Source organism: Diuraphis noxia, unplaced genomic scaffold (genome assembly GCF_037042655.1).
Source record: "Diuraphis noxia isolate RWA-SAM2 unplaced genomic scaffold, SU_Dnox_SAM2 contig0001, whole genome shotgun sequence".
NCBI classification, from domain to species: Eukaryota; Metazoa; Arthropoda; class Insecta; order Hemiptera; family Aphididae; genus Diuraphis; species Diuraphis noxia.
In genome coordinates, this window is record NW_028301711.1 from 14,601,074 (window position 1) to 14,624,915 (window position 23,842).

General features: G+C 26.7%; 2 protein-coding genes across 2 annotated transcripts; one reads left to right on the plus strand and one right to left on the minus strand.

Annotated features, from left to right (window-relative positions):
- The first annotated feature begins 2,413 nt into the window (after positions 1 to 2,413).
- Positions 2,414 to 6,220, plus strand: LOC149059883 (uncharacterized). Its single transcript, XM_089217692.1, has 3 exons — positions 2,414 to 2,728; positions 4,658 to 4,817; positions 5,065 to 6,220. Exons 1-3 carry the CDS (start codon positions 2,566 to 2,568, stop codon positions 5,726 to 5,728), a joined length of 987 nt encoding a protein of 328 aa, XP_089073818.1. The 5' UTR covers positions 2,414 to 2,565; the 3' UTR covers positions 5,729 to 6,220.
- A 5,593-nt stretch (positions 6,221 to 11,813) lies between these two features.
- On the minus strand, positions 11,814 to 22,136 carry LOC149059884 (uncharacterized). Its single transcript, XM_089217242.1, has 6 exons — positions 22,050 to 22,136; positions 16,711 to 16,774; positions 16,545 to 16,627; positions 16,291 to 16,433; positions 11,997 to 12,067; positions 11,814 to 11,920 (listed from the first exon to the last, which is right to left on the minus strand). The coding sequence occupies exons 1-6, from the start codon at positions 22,134 to 22,136 to the stop codon at positions 11,814 to 11,816; spliced, it is 555 nt and encodes a 184-aa protein (XP_089073368.1).
- Between the last annotated feature and the right edge of the window lie 1,706 nt (positions 22,137 to 23,842).

The following is a 23,842-nucleotide window of genomic DNA, read 5'->3' on the forward strand; positions in this document are numbered from 1 at the left end:
ATACTGACGCTTGTGCCAGAGTTATTACTTTATTACTTTATGGACTCTTGTGTACCAGGGTCGTAGGTACTACTGGTAAAATATTTTCTCGTATCTTTAGCTTTGAAAAGGTGAAACAGTTTTTTTTTAAATTGATACCTAATAACTAACTAATTTGTTATTCTAACAGCTGAACGATCTTTTTTTTGGAGGCATAACAGTATAGTAGCACAGTATAAAGAATATTATTGTTATTATTATTATTTATTATTTATACTGTGATAGTAGTGGTGTTATTGCAACAACAAAAACAAAAAAAAACCACAAAATATCAATAAAAACTTTTAATGTCACAGACGCACGAGCCATGGAAACAAATAATAACAAATTCAGGGATAATAATTTCTTTCACGCTAATTATTATTATTGAAACTAACAGCACCTATCTATAAACAAAAATTTCCATCGTAAATCTCAAAATGGCAGTTTGAACACTTCCCGGCGTTGAGTTTATCATTTTTTAACCTAGCCTATCTTTTGTCCATAGGACTAATATATTTCTGTACCTACCAAATTTCTTCACATTAGGCCCATCCGTTTAGCATTGCACAAACATACAGAAATGCATTTTTATTTAGATAGATAAAATAATAGTGTATAGTACGTATAAGGTTTTAAATTTGATAGATACCATAAATATCCTATTAACAAATAAATAATAAACATTTTATAAGTGTTACCATATGTATATAATATCACGAAAGAGAAGTAGAATGTAAATTTTTTTCTAAAAATTCGTCAAAATAAATAAAACCCATTAAATTTATCTCCTAAAAACAAAAAAAAATTAAAATTATTGACCAAGGTACAAAAATAATAAGAATGTCCGCGAGGCCGTAAATAATAATTAACGCAAAAGAGTATTGAGAGAGTATAATGAGTGTTTAAAGGCAAACAACAAAGAACCCCGTACCAGGGTCGTAGGTACTAATCGATACTATTATTCGACTTCGGTGGCGTGCGAGGGTAGTTATATCCACCGACCATCACGTTCATTTCATACTATCCTGTTACAAGTGTTCTTTTCGGTCAACCCGCATGACTTCTAAATCGTTTCAACAACGTCCCTTAATAGTCCTTATAACATTCCTAAAACGTCGAATGCGTCGTTTTCAGTCACTTTTTTTTATCCAAATCACAATACTATTACTATCACGATACTATAAATAGACAATAGAACAATCAATAATAAATAATTCAATTTGTATTATGGAAGATACACCGTGGTTATTAGGTAAATACAAAAGTCGGTATAGCGCTAATACTACAGATGAGTTATTGCTATTGTAATATATAGGTAACTAATTTGAATTATGATACATTTTTTCAAAATACGAACAGGTGCGTACTGGCCCACCGGGATACCGAGAAAATCCTGGTAGGCCCCCTTAAAAATGTAGTTTCAGTTACAGTCAGTAATTTCGTTTGTTAGTTACTGATAATGCAATTTTTGGTATACTTACTATTGTACTAGCTTTGATCATATTATAGTATTATAATAATACGTATATTCGTCAAACAACAAATCATTTTTATTTAGAATTCTAGTGAACTCTAGATATGACGGAGCGGCCGCAAAATACAGGTACACGCGTATACTCCATCTGTTTCTGCTTATAATAAAGTTATTTATAAATTGCTTGGATTAATAATAATTATCAACGATAATATTATTAACCTAGTATTATTACACAAAGCTTATTTCATTCATTTGAAATTCTTCGTCGGGTTTAGTTGTTACTTGTTTTCTACAATTTAAACATTTTTTTCTGATTGCCATACAGCCCAAACGGGTAAGTTTCTGATTTTTTTTTTAATTTCTAGAGTAATACATTTCTTAAGTAATACAAACTATTAAAACAATAATTCAAATAAATTGAAAATAGTCTATAATGTTAAAATTATTTTAGATTTGACGTGTTGAATCTAATTCGTGTTATATACTTATATATATTTTAAAATAATAATATTAAGACAGTCTTTGAAATTAGAACACAGAAAAATCAATGCAAAAGTTGCCTACTGTTAATTGGAACAATTAGATACCGATACGAGGGGAAAAAGTATGACTATTGAAACATCAATAATTATTATTACGTAGTACATAAATACTCCTATACTCCTTGTCGTGTTTCATATAGGTATTATTATTATTATTATTATTATTATTATTTTTTTTTTTGTTTAGTCTACAATAATTTATTAAAAACTATAATTACTATTAGTACCTATATAATCTATTTATTCAGCATTAATCATAATAATATAGTAAAGGTGCGATTCCTATGCACGCGTCTAGAGACGCGCGGCTGACGCGGCGCGATTTAATTTTAGCCGCGCAGGTACTACTTTACTTGTTTTTAAATATAACCGATTCCTATGACCGCGGCCGCCGCGCGTGGCGGTCGCGCGCGTCTAGCGCCGCGCGGCGACGACCGCTTCGAGGGCAGTCAAATCGCACGAGCCGCGCGGCTATTCATATTTTAATTTTCAAAGTTCGACATTTCGTTAACACTGTGTGACAAAATGTCTTCAAAAGTGTCATTCACAATAGAAGAAGACATACTATTGGCTGAATCTGTAAGAGAACATCCATGTTTGTATGACTTAAAAAATGCCAATTACAAGGATCAACAAATAAGGGACAATGTATGGAAGCTTATATCAAATAACCTGAATAATAAAAGTGGTAAGTAGTATACCTATTCAACATATTAATGAAATTTCAAAATTAATTGTTAATTTGTTGAATACCTGTCAGTGTAGACCGTAAAGTAATAGGTATCTAGTTAGTGTCTATACAATTTGAATTATTAACATGTAGGTAGATAATTACCTAAATTAAAATAAAATATTCTATCTTCATATTATCATATTAACCTAAATGAAAAGGTACATGTACACATAATATCGTATTATATTTATTATAATATAGTAAGTCATCTGATATATTTTAGCTAGATATTTATTTTGTGTTTGAACTCAACACTGGAATCTGTATTTTATTAATTTACGATTTTAATACAATTTAATAGAACAATTTACAACATTCAAGAAAAATAAAGTAAGCACAAGTATTTATTTATTTTTAGTTATTATTACTTACGTACAACATACACTGAATAATAGTTATTTATGTTAACATTACATTATGAAAAAAAAGTACATTTATAAATAGATGTTATTTTCATATTATTTATATATCAACTGCGTGGCTAAGTATAACTAAAAGAATATGTTATTGTGGAACTGGAATATCTATTCTAATCTATTAGATTGATGATTTTGCCACGGAACAGCTCCCTGTGGACTGTTGAAAAATTTTTTAAATTCGTCCCTCACGAAAAACCCCTCAAACTTTGCATATCCTCCTGCTCTTGCCAATGACATCATATTTTCAGATGGTTGAGGTTTGTTATCATCGAAGTTATAATAATAGTTGTTCGTATTCTCCAAGTAACGATCGCGAAGTAAATTGTGAAGGCAACATGCAGTCAAGACTAAATTATCCACCGTTTCTGTTTTTAGAGATATTGGTGTATAGAATACTCTGAAAATTTGGCTTAGAAGCCCGAAACTATTCTCCGTAGTTCTTCTCGCCCGGGAAAGTCTGTAGTTGAATACGGTCTTTTGATAATCTTTTCTAGCCTCAATCCTAGAATAAGGACGCATCATATGTCGGTCTAGGCGAAATGCCTCGTCCCCAATATGTACACACGGTAAAGATACATTGGAATCTGGCAGTTTTTCAGGGGAAGGAAAATATTCACCGGTTAAAATTGTTTTAGAGATACTAGATTTATTAAAAATTCCACTGTCCCCTTCTTTACCATAGGACCCAATGTCCACAAATATAAATTTACAATTAGCGTCCACAATCGCAAGAAGAACAATGGAAAAAAAATCTTTGTAGTTAAAATATAAGCTTCCGCTCTTCTTTGGCGAAAATATGCGGATGTGTTTCCCGTCTATGGCACCAACACAATTTGGAAAATTCCACTTGTTCCAAAAGTCATGAGCAATACGTACTAAATCTTCTTTTAATGGAGGTTTTAATAAGACTGGTGTTAGACGAGTACTTAAACTCTTTAAGACTAATTGTATTATACGTGTAATATAACTTTGAGAAATTCTGAATGAAAAAGACAATGACCTGAGCGATTCTCCCGTTGCCATATATCTAAGAAAAAAAAACGTAACATGTTAAATACATTTTTTTAAATTTATAATATATAATATATTTTATTTATAAAAAAATCCGATATTTCTGCTAAAGTAGTATTAAAATAATTAAAACTGGTTGCAAATAAAGAGCCCCCCCCCATACACGGAACGATTTATCGGTCGCACAGACAGATTGATACGTGCTCGCGAAGCGTCAACATGCCAACCACCGACCTGTCGACAAACTTGTTGGTGCGTGTATGGTATTGTCGAAGCACAAATTATACAATATTAATATTTTATTTAAAATTAGACCTATGTTGATCCGACATAAATTGGATATTTATTTTATTTTGGCATGTAGATATAATATAATAATAGTAATAATATATTTCTAATTTCTGTATAGTTTTATGAACTGTAATATTTAAATGAATAATTATTATTATTTCAGTTGATGATTGTAAAAAGAGATGGAAAAATATGAAAGATACGTATAATAAACATAAAAGGAGTAGGAAACTAGGGACGGGATCATCGACAAAAAATAAACAAACAAAATGGGCCTTGGCAGATACACTATCGTTTATGGACGTATGTTCTTACGAACGAACGTGAGTAATAATATATTAAATACATTGTACCTAAAAACCAATTCATCTTACAGTTATAGAAATTGCCCATTAATAATAATTATGGTTCGAAACTAATGCACCTATGCGGCTATGCGCTTAAATTAATACAAATATGCTTTAAAAATGTACAATTATTTTTTTTCTCACAATTTTATAATTTGTACTAAATATCTATTATAAATAACACAGAACTAACTATTTTTTGTTCATTTATTATATTTTGAAGGGGACTGACTAATTTTAATTCTACGGTTGAAATGAACAATAGTGAAGAAGAAGATAGCTACTTAGAAGTAACGGTTGACGATGAAAACAATTCAAGTGATGAAAACGATGTTTCACAGAAGTCTGCAACAGAAAACACTACAGTTCAGGAAACTGAACTTGAAAATAATTTGAATACAAAAAAAACAAAATTATTAAAAGAAAAAAGGCCTACTAAAAAACTAAAACAAAATGAAGAGTTAGTGTCATTGTTCAAAAAAAGTAATGAAGAAAGACAACAAATTATAAACGCCATTAACAAAGTTGAGGAAGATGATGATCCCATTGATTCATTTTTTAAAACAATGGCATTAACAGTAAAATCGTTTCCTCAACATTTGAAAATAAAAGCCAAAAAAGAAGTGTTCAACATAATTACGGATTTGGAAATAGAAAATAACAGCACTACATTGACATCAAATAGAAATATTCAGTCAACAAGTAGCTTATTTTCATCTCCAAATCCTAGCATACAATCATCGTCAAACTCAGGATTTTCAACATATGATCGTCCAAGTCCATATGTTTTTCCAGAGACTAATGATCGTCAACCTGGAAATTGGACTCAATCGCTCGGTGATAATAATTATGAATTACTTCAGTACGACGATAGACAGTACGAATAAGGAAAATATGATAAGGTATTTTTATTTGTTGTTTCAATAAGTAGGTATCTATTTTTATTTTATGGTTTATTATACAGTTACATTTATATTTATTAATTCTATTAAAGGATGAATTTTTCGTTTATTTTAAATATATTTTTACAACAATAATATTCGGGGTTCGAAAAAGTAATATCATTCATTACTATTATTATAATTTTTTTGTTTTATTATATCTTTACAATTTAAAAACTATGTTTGATTTTATTTATGTTTATTTGTAATAATATTTATTATGATGTATTGGCATTTTTAAAAGTTCATTTTTATACTGCGTTATTATTTTTTATTAAACGAGAAGTTATACACAATTTATTAAGAATAAAAATGTTTTTATACACATTATTTAAAATTTGTATTACCTAGGTATAGGTACTATAAAATATAAATTATACTACAAACATATATTATTATGTTATACATTACCTCAACGTGACTGCTAGTTTTTCAGCAGCAGATATTGGTTTTCTAATTTTGATGCTTGGGTTGGTTTTTATGTCTTCCTCAACTAGGTTCAATACATAATTAAATTGATCCCAACTTAATCTAAAAAATTCCCTGAATTTGGTTTCGTCTCGCCATAAATGTTTTTCAATCAGAACACTGAAAAATCCCTCAGCTTCCCTGGCTAAGTACATTTCATGCACTTCATTTTTATTTTTTGATACAACGTATTTTATGATAGCTTGTTCTTCTTCTACTTGTTGTAAAAGAAGTAGTTTTAAGATCAATTTTTGTTTTTTCGTTAAGGACATGGTTAAACTAGTAAAATTGTAATATTTTAAAACACGTTTTTATGAGTATACAAGTACAACCGTTTCAAATAGAGGACTTGACACAACTACGTGTACGTGCGTAATTCTAGTCCCGTAGTGTTCTAGCCGCGCGTCTCCTGACGCGTACATAGGAATTAATATTAGATCGCGCGGCTAAATAAATGACCGCGCGGCCAAAATTCAAATCGCGCCGCGTCAGCCGCGCGTCTCTAGACGCGTGCATAGGAATCGCACCTTAAGATGCTCGTCGTCTGCTAGTTAGTACGCACAATATTTAGCATTTATACCGTTGTGTTCAATATTTATTAAGCCACTGTTGAGTGCGTACGGATAATATTACTTACTCATAAATAATATATAAATATCGAATTAAATTTTCATATAAAATCAAGAAGGATTTATCTTAAATAATAATCTAATAATAATATATTATCTTAAATTAAAATTAAATCACTTAAATTAAAATGTATATTTGGTTTATTTAGTGGCGTAAATTGGGCTAAATTGTTAGGGTTGCAACCAGTTTCTAGGCTGGACAGGCTTGTGGGGGGCGAAGCCCCCCACACACTCTAATATGTTTTATTTTATTCTAAATTTAACATTACAGTTAGTACATAAATTCAACAAAACTATTTTAACACATATTGGATCTATTGGTAATTGGTTTATATTATGTATATACACCTATAAATATTAAATAGGGTATATATAATTACTTACTGTCAATAAAATATGTATAATTTTCTTAAACAATAAATGAATACATTAAAAAAAAAACAATTTCTTTATTTTATAAAATTCATATTTTAAATAACAGTTGCCATTTAGATTTTTTTTTATAATATAATACTTAATACCAACATAATAAATATATATAAAGTGGAATACGGGGCAAAACCGATTAAAGAAATTAATATATAATATATAATTCCTATATATATATTATAGGTACAGATTTAAAATATTAGTTATTTTTTTTCATTTACTGCAGTAGTAATCGGCGGTCTCTACATTCTGCGGCAGCACTGAATTTGTCTATTACTTCATCTTTATCTATTAAATATGATCTTTCACGTTCAAATTAAATAACATTAATTTATGCAAAAACAAATAATGCAAAAATTCACTAATGGTTATTTTTTCAGATGAGTGTGTTTAATCATTTTTTTAAGTAATATGTTTTTGTATCGTAGAAAAAAAAAATAAAAAAAATCCAATAACAATACAACATTTTATAATGTTAAGTTCAGAAAAAAAATTATTCAATTATTTAAAACGCCGTTTACCAACAATTATCATATTACCGTTAATGAGTTTTTGTTCTAAGCCGACGATATATGATATGAAATTAAGTAGGTATTAACTATATTTACCATTTTTGATCTTTTTTCTGGGGAATGGAGGGTTTCTTCAGATAAGCTTGCATTCATTTTAGTATTTTTCTAATAAGCAGGCAGGTACAACAATTAGTACCAAAAAAAAAAAAAAAATATATACCAAAATAATTTTAATTTGCTCAATAATATAATACTACCTAATAATTAATATAAAAATTAAATTACAGGTCAAATATAAAGTTTATATTTGATCTGTAATTTAACAAATGATATTGTTGTATTTATCAAAATTGTAGTTATAATATAATATTAATATAAATCAGTAATATATTTTAACAAAAAAACTTTTCCATTTTGAATCAATGTAATGTTGAAACACTTCATTTTAAGTCAACCGCGGGTAAGAAATAAATACAACTTACAAGTGTAAAAATTAAGTTAATGTATAAAACTATAAAAGTATAAAACAAACAAATAATAATTTTAAACCACGAAATACATTTTCACTGTCAGCAGTGTCAGCTGCTAGCTGCCACTAAGACTCGAGTCGGCCGATCACAATAAATATACATATTGGTATAATAATAGAAAATGATTGATAACAAAACTACAAAACTATAAATAAATGTGGAAAGGATATAATAATATAATAATAATTGCTTCAAAACAAAGTTAAACATTGGTTCTCAAAATATAAATTAGTTAATTTATTATTATATTGATATTTTAATTTTTTGAAAACTATATTATATGATATCGTGAGTTTTTGGAGTCGCAAAAAGATACTCTTGCGACCCTATGATATTTTCAGGGGTCGCAAGTGCGACTCCGTGCGACCCCCAGTTTACGCCACTGCATTTTGGTAACCAGTCCTTAAAGGCTAAGGAGTTGGTTGGTACTTAAGTAACTTCTATGTAATATAATGTGTTGTTTATGTGTTATATTGCCTTGTAACTAATCATAGTATCATAACAATAAGAATATCAAAGCTAAAAATGTTTTTAAAAAATAGCAGTGCCGAGCTGAATTAAATGTATATTTTTTATTTATATTATTTTTTATAAGCGACAATCCACATGTATAAAGACTTCTAATTGAGTAAGTATTATTATATTACTACATTTTTTTTAGTTATACCTAACCTAACCTATTATAAGTTACTTTTTTATGCTCAATATAGTCTGGTTATAATATAAAACTTGCATGGATATACAAATATGAAATAAATATAGTGAGGCACCTTATATATTGGATTTAAGAATATTTAGTCGTTGCAATTAATCGTATATATCTAGCTAATAACTTGTGTTACGAATGTTACGATAACCGACAATCTAAACCATCTTTCCGAGATACCTGTTAACGAATTTTTCTTTTTAATCGTCCTCCGGCAGACTGACTTTCCGTGTTTTTGTTCAGTCGGCAGGTTTACAACCATATTTACATACGAATTTGCAGATACATCAAGTGAAATACACATAAGACATATATATTCTAAATATGATTTTGGTTAGTTAATACTTTAAGTTTAACATGCCTATCGTATAGTATATTATTAATTTTATAGTATTTGACAACATTTTATCAGCGTGGGCCACTCGGCGTCGTTGTCGATGACGTTAACGAATTATATTCGTATAAAAAAATTCCAAAAATATTTTATGTTTTATGACGTTATAATGACTATTACGTTAACCACTACGATAGTCCTCACCGATTTCCTTATTATATTTATGATTTACCCACATAGCAAATGAACGTCCATAGTATGTACTTAAATGGTCCTAGTAGGATATTCTGGACTATCCTCAGAACTGCCAGAGCATACCTACACATAACATTTTTTATCCTTTGGACGTTTCACAAGGATGAAAGAAGAATATTCTGTGAGAATGAAGTGAAGACAATATGTTACAACGATGAACTGAGAATACACTTAACATTCAAAATCAAGAACTTTTTTAATTTAAATTTCTAGTATTTTACATATAAAGTACACATAGCTTTCAAATTAATCAAAGCTTTAAATTAAACAAATCAAATATTTTTGTATATTTAGTTAATTTACCACAATAAAAGTTCAATCAAATGTATGTATGAAAAAGTTACTATGCGTGATTTATAGTCAATACATTTTTAAAATCATATTTTGGACTAAGTGCTATTCATAAAATAATTGACTGAAACGATAAAATCAGGTGTTACTAAAAACTCAGTAGAAACAAAATGTATGACAAAAAAACAAATAATCTGTTTAAGTATTATGGTAACTGAAAACAAAAACACTGGCTGTCAGTGGCGGTTTTAGGGGGGGGGGGCGAAGGGGGCACTCGCCCCCCCCCTGGATTTTTTTGTGTCAACTGTTATGTTCTGTAAGTTATATATGCATATATATAAGTTGTATATGCAACTATTATGGAGGGTGGGGGGCACAAAAATTGAAAATAGCCCCCCCCCTTGATGTTTTATCAAAACCGCCACTGCTGGCTGTAATACTTATACAATAAAGTAACATTAATTTGATTAGTATTTAAGTAGGTATACAACAGTCTTACAATTATCACATAGTCGATGTAGGTATATTGCCACAGGTTAATAAATATTTAAGGTAAGTTAATATGAATTCTTAAATAATAATAATAATTCGATATAAATGAACAGTCAGATAAATAATGGTAATTTAAAAATAGGTCATACATATATGTATAGTTATAGTATATATAGTTTGTAAGGTATAACAACGAGAATTTCTGATTTTTTTTATAAAGTAAATATTATTCAGTGAAATCGCAATAAAAATGAAAGATCATACAAACTTATAATTATATAATTTGCATTCCTTACAACATGGAGATTTTGTTTTGTAAATCTTTCATTTGCATGACGTAACCAGCTTTGAATTGGTTCTATATAGTAATTTTTTTATTGTAACTTCTGGATTATTTTTTTTCACAACTCCTTAAAATAAATGTTATGGAACAATAAGGATTTTAAATTACAAAAGTATATGATATGTAAAAAGATAGATTCAAAAATAGAAAAAAAGAAATTTAATAATTTAACTTTGTTGAAACTTAATTTTGAATTTTTGACTAGCCATTTGAGGAAAAGAATACAGACAGAATCGTTTATCAACCAAAAACGTAGTTTTAAAACTTGGCCTAAAACATTTTTTTGGAGAGAATTTATCCAACCTACCCGTGGTGTCTTCTGGATAATACTAATAGGTTGGTATGAAGTAGGTAGTAATTATTTTGTGACCGCAACGTTTAGTAGTGTAATATAATTGTACTCTCCTAAAATTACATTTTTACCTAGTGAAGAGGAGTATTTATATCCTAGTATATTTAATATTAATACCACCCTTACACGAAATTTTTTCCTAGGGCAACTTATATCCTATATTCAACCGGGGGAAAACCATATTCTAGTATATATATTTACTTCCGGTAAGGCGGTATAGCATATAGAGGATATAATGTTCATCGGGGAAGGTAAAAATGATTGAGGTAAAAAATCGACATATTGTCCATATAGTTGCACCGAAGTTGATAACTGTTGTGGTTGCTTGGGTCCCAAGATACCTACACTTTTTTCTGTTATTATAAATCAATGTATAACTTATACGTTATTACTCGCCATTCAATATTAGTATATTTATTAAATTAATATTATTAATTGTATAACTGTTATAGAATTACCAAGTACATAGGAAACATAACACATTTAAAATTATACATAAACTATACATATAAGATTCTTAGAACTTACCTATAGGTATTGAGGATCGTTCCAAGTTAACGCGTATAGGTAGGTATTTTATAACTTCAAAATTAGTTTGATAGGTATAATTAATTTATATAATAGTTTTTCGAGTTATTTTATTTCATAATAATAATTGATAATTAAATCATAATTTTAATATTTAATTTTTCATCTATCTGATTTGACCATAATCAAATATTGATCCATATTTTCGGTTCTTTCATTAATTATTTGATGATATACACATGTTTTCATTAACCAATATACGTCTATAGCTATAATTTAAGTTACATATTGGAAGATTTATAGTTAATATGATGTCATAGATTATATTATTTGGTGTAAACTTACAAAAACAAATTACGCTCCAGATTAAGAAACATACTCGAGGTACATAAAAACTGTCCAACTCATACTCGAAACTAAAAATAAAATAAAAAACATATTGATCTATGGTATAATACAATAAATAATAAACATACATTTACAAGTATAACATAATATATTGCAATTACACCTAAATTAATTGAAACTACAATTTGAATTAAGTAATTGAGAATTTATTAGACATGTTTTTGGTACATATTATGACATATCATTTTGATGCTGAAGTCTAGACCAGAGATCACCAAATGGCAGATCGTGAACAAATTTTATTCAGGTAAAGATACTTTGATACATGATACTTATATATTTCCAATCGAATTTTATTGACTACTCATATTAAACTTAAAACGTCATAATTCACATAATTCAGTATAGGTAGGTACTGTCAATATATAAATACTTATAAAATCATAATTATATTAAATAATACAATAAATCAATATGTACACATTATTTATTTATTACAACAGTAAACGGGACAGACCCTTACATTTATATAACATTAATAATAAACAATATAATATAATACACTATTACATACATAATTTTAACAGAAAATAATGTAATACAAAATAATTACACACAAGAAGTTGTTTAGATGTTATTGGATCCAATATCCATTAGCTAATATCATCATACGCAAAATAGGATCATTATATAAGTAATTTGTCGCACAGAACGGGACTCGAAAAGGAGAAAAGTTGCGCAAATTAGCACCGGGAACATTAAAATTAATCCTTCCTAACATATCTGGAGCGTCAACTTCCTCACTCAAGAGTTTAGACAAGAAAACCAAATTAGTCTTTGTTCTTCTAGAAGTCAACGTCTCCATATTTAATTTCACTAGAACTGGTGTATAATCATAATCATATGGAAGGCAGTCAATACGCAATACAAAAGAAGCATATTTTAAGAATTTACGCTGGACACGCTCGATTTGGAAACAGTCACGTAAATTATGAGGGTCCCAGATCATAAATAACTAATAGATGAATACATCACTATATAATATAAATACGTTAAGATTAATAAATTACACAAAAATTACATATTAATTTGTACTTGTATAATATTGTTAATTTATGTGTATAATTGGTTATGGACTTTGGTCAAAAATGGATATAATATCAATTAAATTGGTTATAGTCTTATGGACTTATGAGTTATCTGTATAATTACTAACTGTAGATAATTATACCTACCTTATATGGGCTGCGTAATACATACCGATACCTAAATTTAAATCTATGTTTTTTAAACTATCTTAAAAGTTATAAAACTGTATGGCAAATTTTTTTGTTATCGTTAATTTCGATTTAAATGAACCTGGACAATTTTTCATAAAAATACTATCCATGAAAGAAATTATCTAATATCGAAAATAGAAACGTCTTGGTACTATTCAGTAGAAATTTTTACAATAATAGTATCTTGTATTGTATCTTTTGTGAAAAAAATATACAAGATATTAGAGTAAAATGTATCATGGTATCTACATCATGATATTTGATACATTAAAATTATGAATCATAAATCATGATACAAGATACAATTGTATCTTTGATACGTATCATTGATTTATGTATTTTTGATACTGCCCAACCCTGGTTGTACCACAACTACACGGGGTTACCGGAGCTTCGATTATCATGATGTACCTATATGAAAGTTGTAATGAAAATTCCCAAAGTCAATACTTAAATAATAATAATTATGATAGTCAAGATAAAAGCCGATCGCAGTTTAGTTGCCATAATATATAACAATAATATAAATATGTGTATTGTGAACTACAAAAATCATTCGAGGTTAGACCAAACGATGTTGTATTGTTGTGTATCCTAGGTTTTACCGAAATCAATTGGTAAATGTCTGAAATTCGGACATTTACAAACAGTAGTCGGCGAAACCTAGGATTAACCGGAATTCATACTTTTACCGTAACATATATATATTATATAAGTATTATATATTATATATATTATATTATAAATCAATAACAATACAAAAATAAAATTGTTTGCCCTTGTTATTTTTCAAAAATTAAATTTTTCTTTAATTTTAGTAAGTTGTTTGGTAAGTAAAAAGAGCAAGTTCTTCCATCTAGCATGCTACTTAATCAATTGTTAAATATTATATAGCTTAATGACGTGATAAAAATATAAAACATAATAATATGATGTGTAAAAAAAAAAATATCAGCTACATTGTATACAATTATATTAAATCGTTAATAGGTTGGTAGTTATAAAAAATCGTTAAATATAAAAATAATATTAGCTAGTAATTAATTATACACTATTGTATTTTATAACATGTAAAAATATTAAAGTTAACAAAATTAAAATAATAATTTAAAAAATATTTGGTATATATTATTATATTAACCTAACCTAACCTAACCTTGATAAATATATTGCCAGATAATGATAAATTATGTAGTAAATTATCTTTGGATTTATAAGATTTATAACTATCATACCTATGGCTAATAGCTTCAATTCGTTCTGTTTCTTAATTCTTTAGTGTCACATTTTATTTTTCATTACTTAAACCTGTACAAATAATTACACCCTGCTCATAGTAAAACCGTTTGCACTATTTTTTGTATCAAATGGATGCTTATGAAATTTCATATATAATATATATATATATATATTTCGATATAAAAAAATAATAAACCATAAGTCCAAGTTTCAATATAAAACACGATAATCCAACGAATTCGACAGTGTGTAAAATTAAAAATATAAACTAAAATCATGTTTTCTGAAAATTTTATTTTCAAAAGCGCGCGGAATCATTTAAAGCACAAAACGATTTGTAATTTGTATAATATTATCTATGTTACAAAAATATAGTATATTTTGTTTTTGGAATGGCGACGTTGCATTTAAATTATGCGGAATCGTATATATATATATATATATAATTTATGGAAGAATCATGTATGCATATCAATGGTTATTAAAATCTATACGTTTCCGCAAACTTGTAATCTTGCGGAATCGTTCTCCATCAGAGGGCGAGGGACAAGTATTACATAACTTTATCATTGACGTAATAATAATCGTTCGCGTAGTCATAATAATATAAATAATAAACATAATATAGATAGTATAATATAATTCGGGGAAGATATAATTTATACTTTTACTAAAAGCTTAAGATTATAACTGTAATAGTAGATTTAGTATTATTTTTTTGTAAATAAATGGTTTTCATTGATTATTTGGGCAGATAAGGTAAAGTACGTATAAAGTTTTCGATTTAAAATGGCATCAATTTAAGGAACTATATCGTTTTAAGATTACAAATTGTATAGAATATTTTAAATTATGGAAAAATATACTACGTCTCAAATCTACATGTCTTGAAGTTTTCCGCTAACTCATAAATATCGAATTATACCACAAAACTAGGTACACTTCTAACAAGATTAGCTCGTGAACTGAAATACACCTATATAACGCTATATTTTATATTTATCTACATAGGCGCAATTTCAATAATAAAAAAAATTAATGTTGCTAAGCTATGGATTTTCTAATTTTAGTTTTTTTTTTTGTAGGAAGAAGTTTTTGTTATATAATCACGAACATTATTATTTATTATTATGTTTTCATAGAATTTGTACTTCGTGATTACATACAATATGTCTAACTCAAGAACGTAATTAAAGTCTAAAATGCTTTAAATTATTTCTATAGGTAATAATGGTAGTATATAATTATAGTTTGTTCTGGTGTAGTAATATTACTGACAAACGATTAAGTACTGGTAACATTAAATATTTTTCTGTAAGAATTTTTTTTGGGTATTTATTGATTAATATTTATATACTATTAATTCATATACTTATGAATTTCATAACTATATTCATCTGTAAATCAAATTAAAAATAAAACAGTAATGGATATTGTTGAAACTGCGGGTGCTAAAATTAAAAATATACCAATAATAGGTATCTGATATAGCCAACAATTACATTCTACACGGTATAAACACAACGGTACTTAGAATAATAGTGAATGTTCAAATTACGATCGTTTCTTTGCAATGAAAATCAGTTTCAAGTTGTTTTAAAGTACTGTAATAAACTAATAAATGTGAGGTGTTATAGCTGTTTCATATATATACTAAAAGTGTCGTATAAATATTGATCTCATAGATTTCAATGTTTAACATAAACGTATGTGTACGTCAAATGTAAAAATATTTATATTCAAAATGTAATAAAATATCAAATTATACTCACGCAGTTAATAGTTTGATTACCCCAATAAAAATCACTAATATCTGTGTATACAAACCGTACGTCCAAAATAGTATGTGTCTAATTGTCTTACATAAATTAAATATTGGTCCATATTCTTGGTTTTCATTGGTGCTTTCTAAGTGCTTAAATATAAACATATTTTGAATGTATTTGAGAAACAAACATTTTCTTTACAAACCTAATAATTTATACTTAACTAATAATAATATATAGTATATTAATAATTTACTCACTTCATCGTACAAGAACAAACAGTTCAATAAATTAATAATAAACGTGTATATTAACAAATTCAGTAATACATAAAAACCATGATCTATATTTTAAATATAAAAAAACAGTAGATTAGTACTTATAATGTTTTGTGTAAATTAATATTTTTAAATCAATGTATATAACCTCTTAAATCACTCGGCCATGGGCTAGTACAAATAATCCAAAAGAAAACAATAATACAATGACACTATATGTAAAATAAAAAAAGTGGGTAAGTGGATGTCACTATGGCTTCCATCGAATTAGTTCCCTACATGGTAATGTATTATTATTTAACAAAGAGATCTCATATTATACGCTTTTAGTTTTACGACGTCAACATAGCCTAGTCTGTCAGCTTGCACTCAATATATTAATATAGTCTAGTGCTGAATAGGCCGATAGCATTATATATTATATAAATATTTATTGAATTTAGTCTTATTATAGTAGGGCTGGGATTTTAATGCCTTAAAAAACCCCAAAAAATGCCCTTAAAAAAATTAACTAGAGTAATAAAACGGTGTTTACGACCACAAAACTCGTACTGAACGTCGAACGATATCATCGGACGTCGATTTTACCGACTTAAGATTATTTAGCAGGAAATACGGATAGTGTTTACTCAAACCTTGTTCAATAATATAATACGAATTACGAGTACCTACCTACCTACTTATAATCTCTCATATTTATATAAAAACCATGTTGGTGTAAAAATCTTAAAATAAAATTTCGAAATTTCAAATTTATACTTGGTTTCCAAAAACTCAAAAAATGCTCCAATAATTCTAAAATGCCCTAAAAAATTAAGAAAATGACCTAAAAACTAAAAAATCCCAAAAATCCAAAATAAACTTTCTTATTCTCATTCATAAGTACATAAAACAAATTTGTGACCAGACGAGCATGCGATAGCTTTGGAAAACAATGCAAAATGCATCGAAATCCCAGCCCTACTTATTAGGTAGTTATTGTTTTAATACCTAGTCGTAATTTACTACACTAATTAGTAATTGATTACAATCGATTTCCATACCCTACTTTTATTTCGTTGTTAATATTTTATGGTCACAATCGTAAAAGTAGTCCTCAAAAATATATAGTTAAGTATAAAATGGTTGAAAGATTAATATTGTTTGTGGTTTAATCTTTTAATTAAAATTTGATTTATAATATATACCTATATTCATTTTATAATGACGCGCTCGGGTATAATTTTGTTTGTGTTTTTAATTTTTTTATTATTGTTAAGCTTTTATTTTTTCTCCAATACTGTTAGATGTTTGTATTATATATACTAAATAATCTAAAATAGATGTATAACTTTCAATGTCACACCGTAAAATATACGAATATTACAAGTATTAATATACTGTGTTAAAATTAAGAATCATAGTAAATTTATTTGTTTATCTTGAGTGTGGCTGACGACCTGACGTCAACTGAAAACCATCTAGCTTTAAATTATTAACAACATTTTGGTAAACAATATATTTTTGAAAAAAAAAATCGTTAGGAAAACAAATCAATAATACATTTTAGGGAGCGAATTCAATTGCACAAGTATGTCACTGTAATAAATTGTATTAAATTTGAATTCAATGGTTTTAAATCATTATACCTATACGAAAAACGATTCTAATAAGTGGAGACGGTTTGTCAGTCTAGGATATTTGAACTAAATAATTTGTAAATTTTGTCAACATTTGAACTTTAAACAGTTATAAAAATATAAATATGTTCTTTTAATTTTTTCCAATTGCTATAGGTAATATCAACTTAATGCAAAAAATAAATAAATGCAATGAACTAATAATTATTACTATTTTTTTATGAAATTTTATGAATTTAAATTTGAATCATTAAAATAAACAATTTATAGGATAATAGTTATGGGTGAATTTCCAACATTTAATTTCAAACGCTCATAATAAATTAGTTTGACAATCGGGTAAACTTTATTTTTATTGTGAAAAGTAGAACAACTTATGCCGAATATTGTATTACATTTTCAAATCCAAGGTTTTTATGAATTTCTAAACTAAAAAAAAAGCGGTTAAGTGGATGCCACCCTTGCTGTACAGTAGGTTAAAAGTGGGTTACCTACTGTAATGCAGGGGTGGGTAACCTTTTTTAGGTCTAGTACCAAATTTTTGCAATCAAAATTTTGACAATTTTTCACGTGCCTGAAGATTGTTAACACTAAATAGAACATAATAAATAGAGACCGGATTTTTATGTTTTTACATCTTTTTACTGAGAGTATGCAGCTCCGATTGGATAAGCTTTCTGGACGATTCATTTACCTATGATCTGATATAAAAAAGTTTTTAGAGCATAAAAAAGAATATTTCAAGGTTAGAGAATATTTTGTGCAAAAAACATGTTTTAAGAATATATTGGTATATTGGGGTTTAATTTGAATATTTTATTAAAAATCTAATAGTTTATAAAAAAAAATCCAAAACAATTTTTATTGTAGTATCATATTATTTATCTTGACGAAAGGAATATTGAAAAGAACATAAAATTGATAAGAAAATCAATTATAATAATAATTATTATTTCCTATACTATATTCTCTTATCTTCTTTTTATAGATGGACCATGGTAGTTGCATAGAATAATATAGTACAATAGAATAGTATTCTATGGTAGTAGTTCCCGCGTTCTACGTGGGTAGCACTGATCGTGTTCCGCACACTTCATTGTCCTATACTTCTGCGCATGTGCGTAGAGTACATTATTTAAAACTTGTAATTATTATTTTTTGAGTTCAAAAGGCTGAATTATTTAAGTTAAAATTGATTTAGTAGGTACATAATATTATTCTGTTATTAAACTATTTTATGCAATATTATTTTATTTTTTAAATTCAAAAGACTGAATTATTTAAGTTCCTTTTAAATTGTTTTGATACATAATATTATTCTGTTATTGAACTATTTTATGCAATATTATTTTATTTTTTAAATTCAAAAGACTGAATTATTTAAGTTCCTTTTAAATTGTTTTGATACATAATATTATTTTGTTATTTAACTATATTATGAAATAAATTTTTATTTTTTGAATTCATAAGCCTGAATTATTTTTTTTTTTTGATTTGTTTTAATACATAATATTATTCTGTTATTCAACAATACACAATACATTTATGTTTTTATTATTTAAAACTTGTAATTATTATTGGTTGTAAACTCACACATCTAAAATACAATTAAACATATAGTTACACTAGTATATCATCATATTATAGGTTAAATTATGACTGTTTGAATATTTTTTAACAATTAGGATTAATTTATCTATCTTATACATTTTGTAAACTATTACTGTTATTTATTTTATCAGTAATCAATACATTTTTACGAAAAAGAATATTTTTGCATATTAAAGAATATTTTGATGAAATTATAGAGCATAGAAACATCTTATTTCTATGGTTTTAAGTGCATATAAATCCGGTCTCTAATAATAAATATAGTAACATAATCAATTTTACATAGAAATATTATAAATTTTAAAATGTTTATGGTTTGTTTCTTTGAAATTTTTAGAATCAAAATTTTACAAATATCATAATTTTTCACAATTTTAATTTTTTGCGTGTCATTGAAATTTTATAAACGTGCCAATTTTGGCACGTGTGCCGTGGGTTCGCCAACCATGCTATAATGGATTGTATTAAATTTTAACTCAATGATATTATCATTGTATACGAAAATTGATTCTGAGCGGAGACGATTTGGCAGTCTAGGTCTAGGATATTTTATACTATAATAATTATATTGTTAATATTTCAAAAGAAAATGTAGGTACGTACCAATAAAATAAATTCCAAATCAATCAAATCAAATTCATTATCTAATACCTGACTTATTAAGTCGTTCATAGTAGACCTATTCAAAATACTTATAATATACTACCTATACAGTATACAGTATTAGTATAATTCATTAACAACATTAGCTATTGCAATAAGTATATTATAAAGTATACCCTAGAAATTTCAAGTGCTCTCGAATAATTTTTTTAAATTACAACAATATCACTAAAATAGTTATTCTTAGTTATTTAATATGTAATTTTGTCCTAATTAGAACTTTATAACCGTTTATAACTTTTAAAAAATTGTGTTAAATTTCAGTAGTTTATAGATTTTTGGTTTTTTAGTTACAGAATTAAGTATTAACTACTTACCTAGTTTTAAATTTTCAATCTTTAGCTATAAATGTTAAATGTATATGAAACCTTGTATTAAAGGTTTTCAAAGTTTTTGACTCAATTAATAAAATTCTTTGAAGATTTATAGAATAAAGTAAGAGTATAAGAATTGATGAAATAAACATATTATGGAAATTTAAAGTTTCTAGGGTTATAAGAATATAAAGAATAACTACAATATAAGAAAAATCGAGTGAATATCCAATTTTGTAAAAATTTGAAATTCAAGCGTACATAAAAATATAATTTGATTTTCTAGTAGATATTTTTATTTGATAAAAGTAAACAGACTTAAAAAGAATCTTTTAATGAATTTTCAATTCTTAGATTTAAAAATAGACATTTTTATGAATTTTGAACTCAAAATAATTTGCAAATTTTCGTGATTCTTGTGTATTTTGTTTAAATTCGAACTTCGTTTTAAAAAAAAACGTGCCACTGTGGTCTTAACGGTTTTAAATTACGATTGTATATTAAGGCCTTGTATTGAATTTTCAAGCTTTTTGACTAGCGAATATAATTTTATTGACATTTACTAAAAAAAACCAAAATTACTAAAAACTGAATGCGTCTGTAAATAGCATAAAACAAGTCAAAACATTTTTTTAATGTTATGGAGTATAGCAAACGCAAAATGCAAATATAAACAATCCGTGAAAAATTAATGCATCTACGATCATGTGTAAGAAGAGTTACGCTAAAATTCAAAATCGATGTTGTCAAAAATGTGAAAAAAATCCGTTTTCCTTAATTTTGTTTTTGTTTCTCCAGGGTTCTTTTGAAAACTATTGAACATTTTTTACTTCTCCAATGCACCAACTAGATTCACTTTCTAATTGGAAAACTAACTGAAGCTTTATTTTGGATAGCAGAAAAGTACCGTTATTTTGACTACTTATCGTGTAAACATACAAAAAGTAAAATATAAAAAATACACAATACATTCATCGCTCCACTCAGAATCTAAAATTGAAATCAATTTTAAGTGGCCGTACATAAAATATAACAACTAAAAAATGTTCATATATCGCAGAAAAAATCTAATATCGTAAATATACCAACGTAAATAGGCCGTTAATGTTTAAGAACAGATACATTTTTCTTATATTTAAAGCAAATAACACTTGATTGGTTCTGCTGAACGTATCAAATTAATATTTATTGTGCGGGACAGAGAGAAAATAAAACAGTGCGGCGTCTTAAAAAATATCATTAATAATTCATATTTTTTTAAAGTGTATAAGTGAACGTACCAATGTAACTATTGAGATAATATGAATCTTCTTTTTTATGGTAGACAACGTACTAGATTTCTTTGGAACTATATCATAATAGCCCATTTCAATATATTATTTTATTGTACTCAAAAAAAAAAAAAATGAATCTTTTTAAATTGTTACTAAAAAAGTGTACCTATGCCTATCTAGTTAGTGTATTTCTATAGAAACTGTTGTTTATAAATAAAATATGTAAAAAAAATTAATCAGATCTAAGTCTTTGTGTAAAGTTATTACTGTTATAAGTAACTAACTATGTTTAACACTATAAGTTAAAATATTTCGGGAATGTCATCATGTTTCGAAAATAGTCATTAAAATGTTTGGTAAATATTAAAAGTACCTACATTATCTAACATAATCATTTGTAGCTGATGTAACTGATTATGTATTTATGTTGATGATGAGTTACATAAAAAAAAAAATTAATTTTGTCAAAACTTGTTTACTATTTATTGACTAGGTACTTAAAAATACCAACAAGATTCATTTTCTACCAGATGAGATGCCAAAGAAGAAAATAAAAGAATTTTTACTTTCACATCAATGTAAAATCAATATATTCATCACTGAACTCATAATTTAAAATTGTATTAGCATATTTTTCAATTATTGCATATTTTCACTAATTGTTTTATGGTTATTAGCCATCGTACATGTCAGTACATGATCAGTGAAATGGATGTGGAAAATTTAAATTCAGTGATGTATATTAAGATAATTGTTAAGGTATTAACAACAAATTGAGCGGACGGACAACCAATTTATATAAACATTTTTAAATTACAAAAAAAAACAAAACAAAAGTTTTCTATTATTAAATATCTTATTTCTTTCAAATTTTAACTTAAAAATATGCAAGTAAAATACCATTTTAACATTTTTTAATAGTGATAGTTAGGTGATTGATTTAAATGCCCTGAAAACAAGAAAATGTGCACCGTGATTATATAAATTCTAATTCTTATTCTTATCCTATTCTTTTTTATTATGAAAATTTAATCTGTAAAAACACAATAAATAATATAAATAGAACTTTGACGAGGGAAAATAAATAATATTTTTTTTTATTCTTCTAGAAAGATTTTTAACTACATTTTTGTGAAATTTTATCCATTATTAGATGAAAATGACTTAAAACCATAGAAATGTACTAAAACATAAAAAACATGTTCTAATAAGTAAAAACATCTTTGAAATTCAAAATAAATGTTACATTTTTTAATTTCTTGATAAAATAAACTTCATGCTTGTAAAGCAATGTTTTTGGACTGGCAATTTGAGTTCAAATTTGTTCCTTAGTAATAATTAATGGTTTCCTTGAGGGACAATTAATACAAAATCAATATTATCTGAAATAAAGTTTTTATTTTTGTATATAATTTTATGTACGTATTGTTACAACATCTTATTATATCCATTTTAACAAATATTGCCAAGTTTTTCTAAAAAATATTATTAATAATAATAATAAATCTAAAAAATCTGTGACATATTATTGATATAGAACATTATGTTTTGAAAAATTAATTAACTATTCATAATACATAACACTTATTACAAAAAAATAATAATAATAATAATAAATACATCTTGAAAAAGTTTTTATTGTCTTTTAGTAAGTTACTGCAAATTTTCAACTATTTCTTTTAAATTTAAAATTTACCTGAAAAATTAGAGAAGATTAGATTAGATTATCTTGGACTATCAGGAGGCCGATTTGGTCGGATGGTATGTCATGCTCCATATGGGTCTGTGCACTCTTGGGT

What these genes read in the sequence shown, in the direction of transcription:
- LOC149059883 (XM_089217692.1), top strand. Translation starts at nt 2,566, where the DNA reads ATGTCTTCAAAAGTGTCATTCACAATAGAAGAAGACATACTATTGGCT. An exon ending in TAACCTGAATAATAAAAGTG is followed by an intron (nt 2,729 to 4,657) that starts GTAAGTAGTATA and finishes TTATTATTTCAG; the next exon opens with TTGATGATTGTAAAAAGAGA. An exon ending in GTATGTTCTTACGAACGAAC is followed by an intron (nt 4,818 to 5,064) that starts GTGAGTAATAAT and finishes TATATTTTGAAG; the next exon opens with GGGACTGACTAATTTTAATT.
- LOC149059884 (XM_089217242.1), bottom strand. Translation starts at nt 22,136, where the DNA reads ATGGGCTATTATGATATAGTTCCAAAGAAATCTAGTACGTTGTCTACC. An exon ending in TTATCTCAATAGTTACATTG is followed by an intron (nt 16,775 to 22,049) that starts GTACGTTCACTT and finishes TTTTACATATAG; the next exon opens with TGTCATTGTATTATTGTTTT. An exon ending in GTTTGTTCTTGTACGATGAA is followed by an intron (nt 16,434 to 16,544) that starts GTGAGTAAATTA and finishes TTTATATTTAAG; the next exon opens with CACTTAGAAAGCACCAATGA.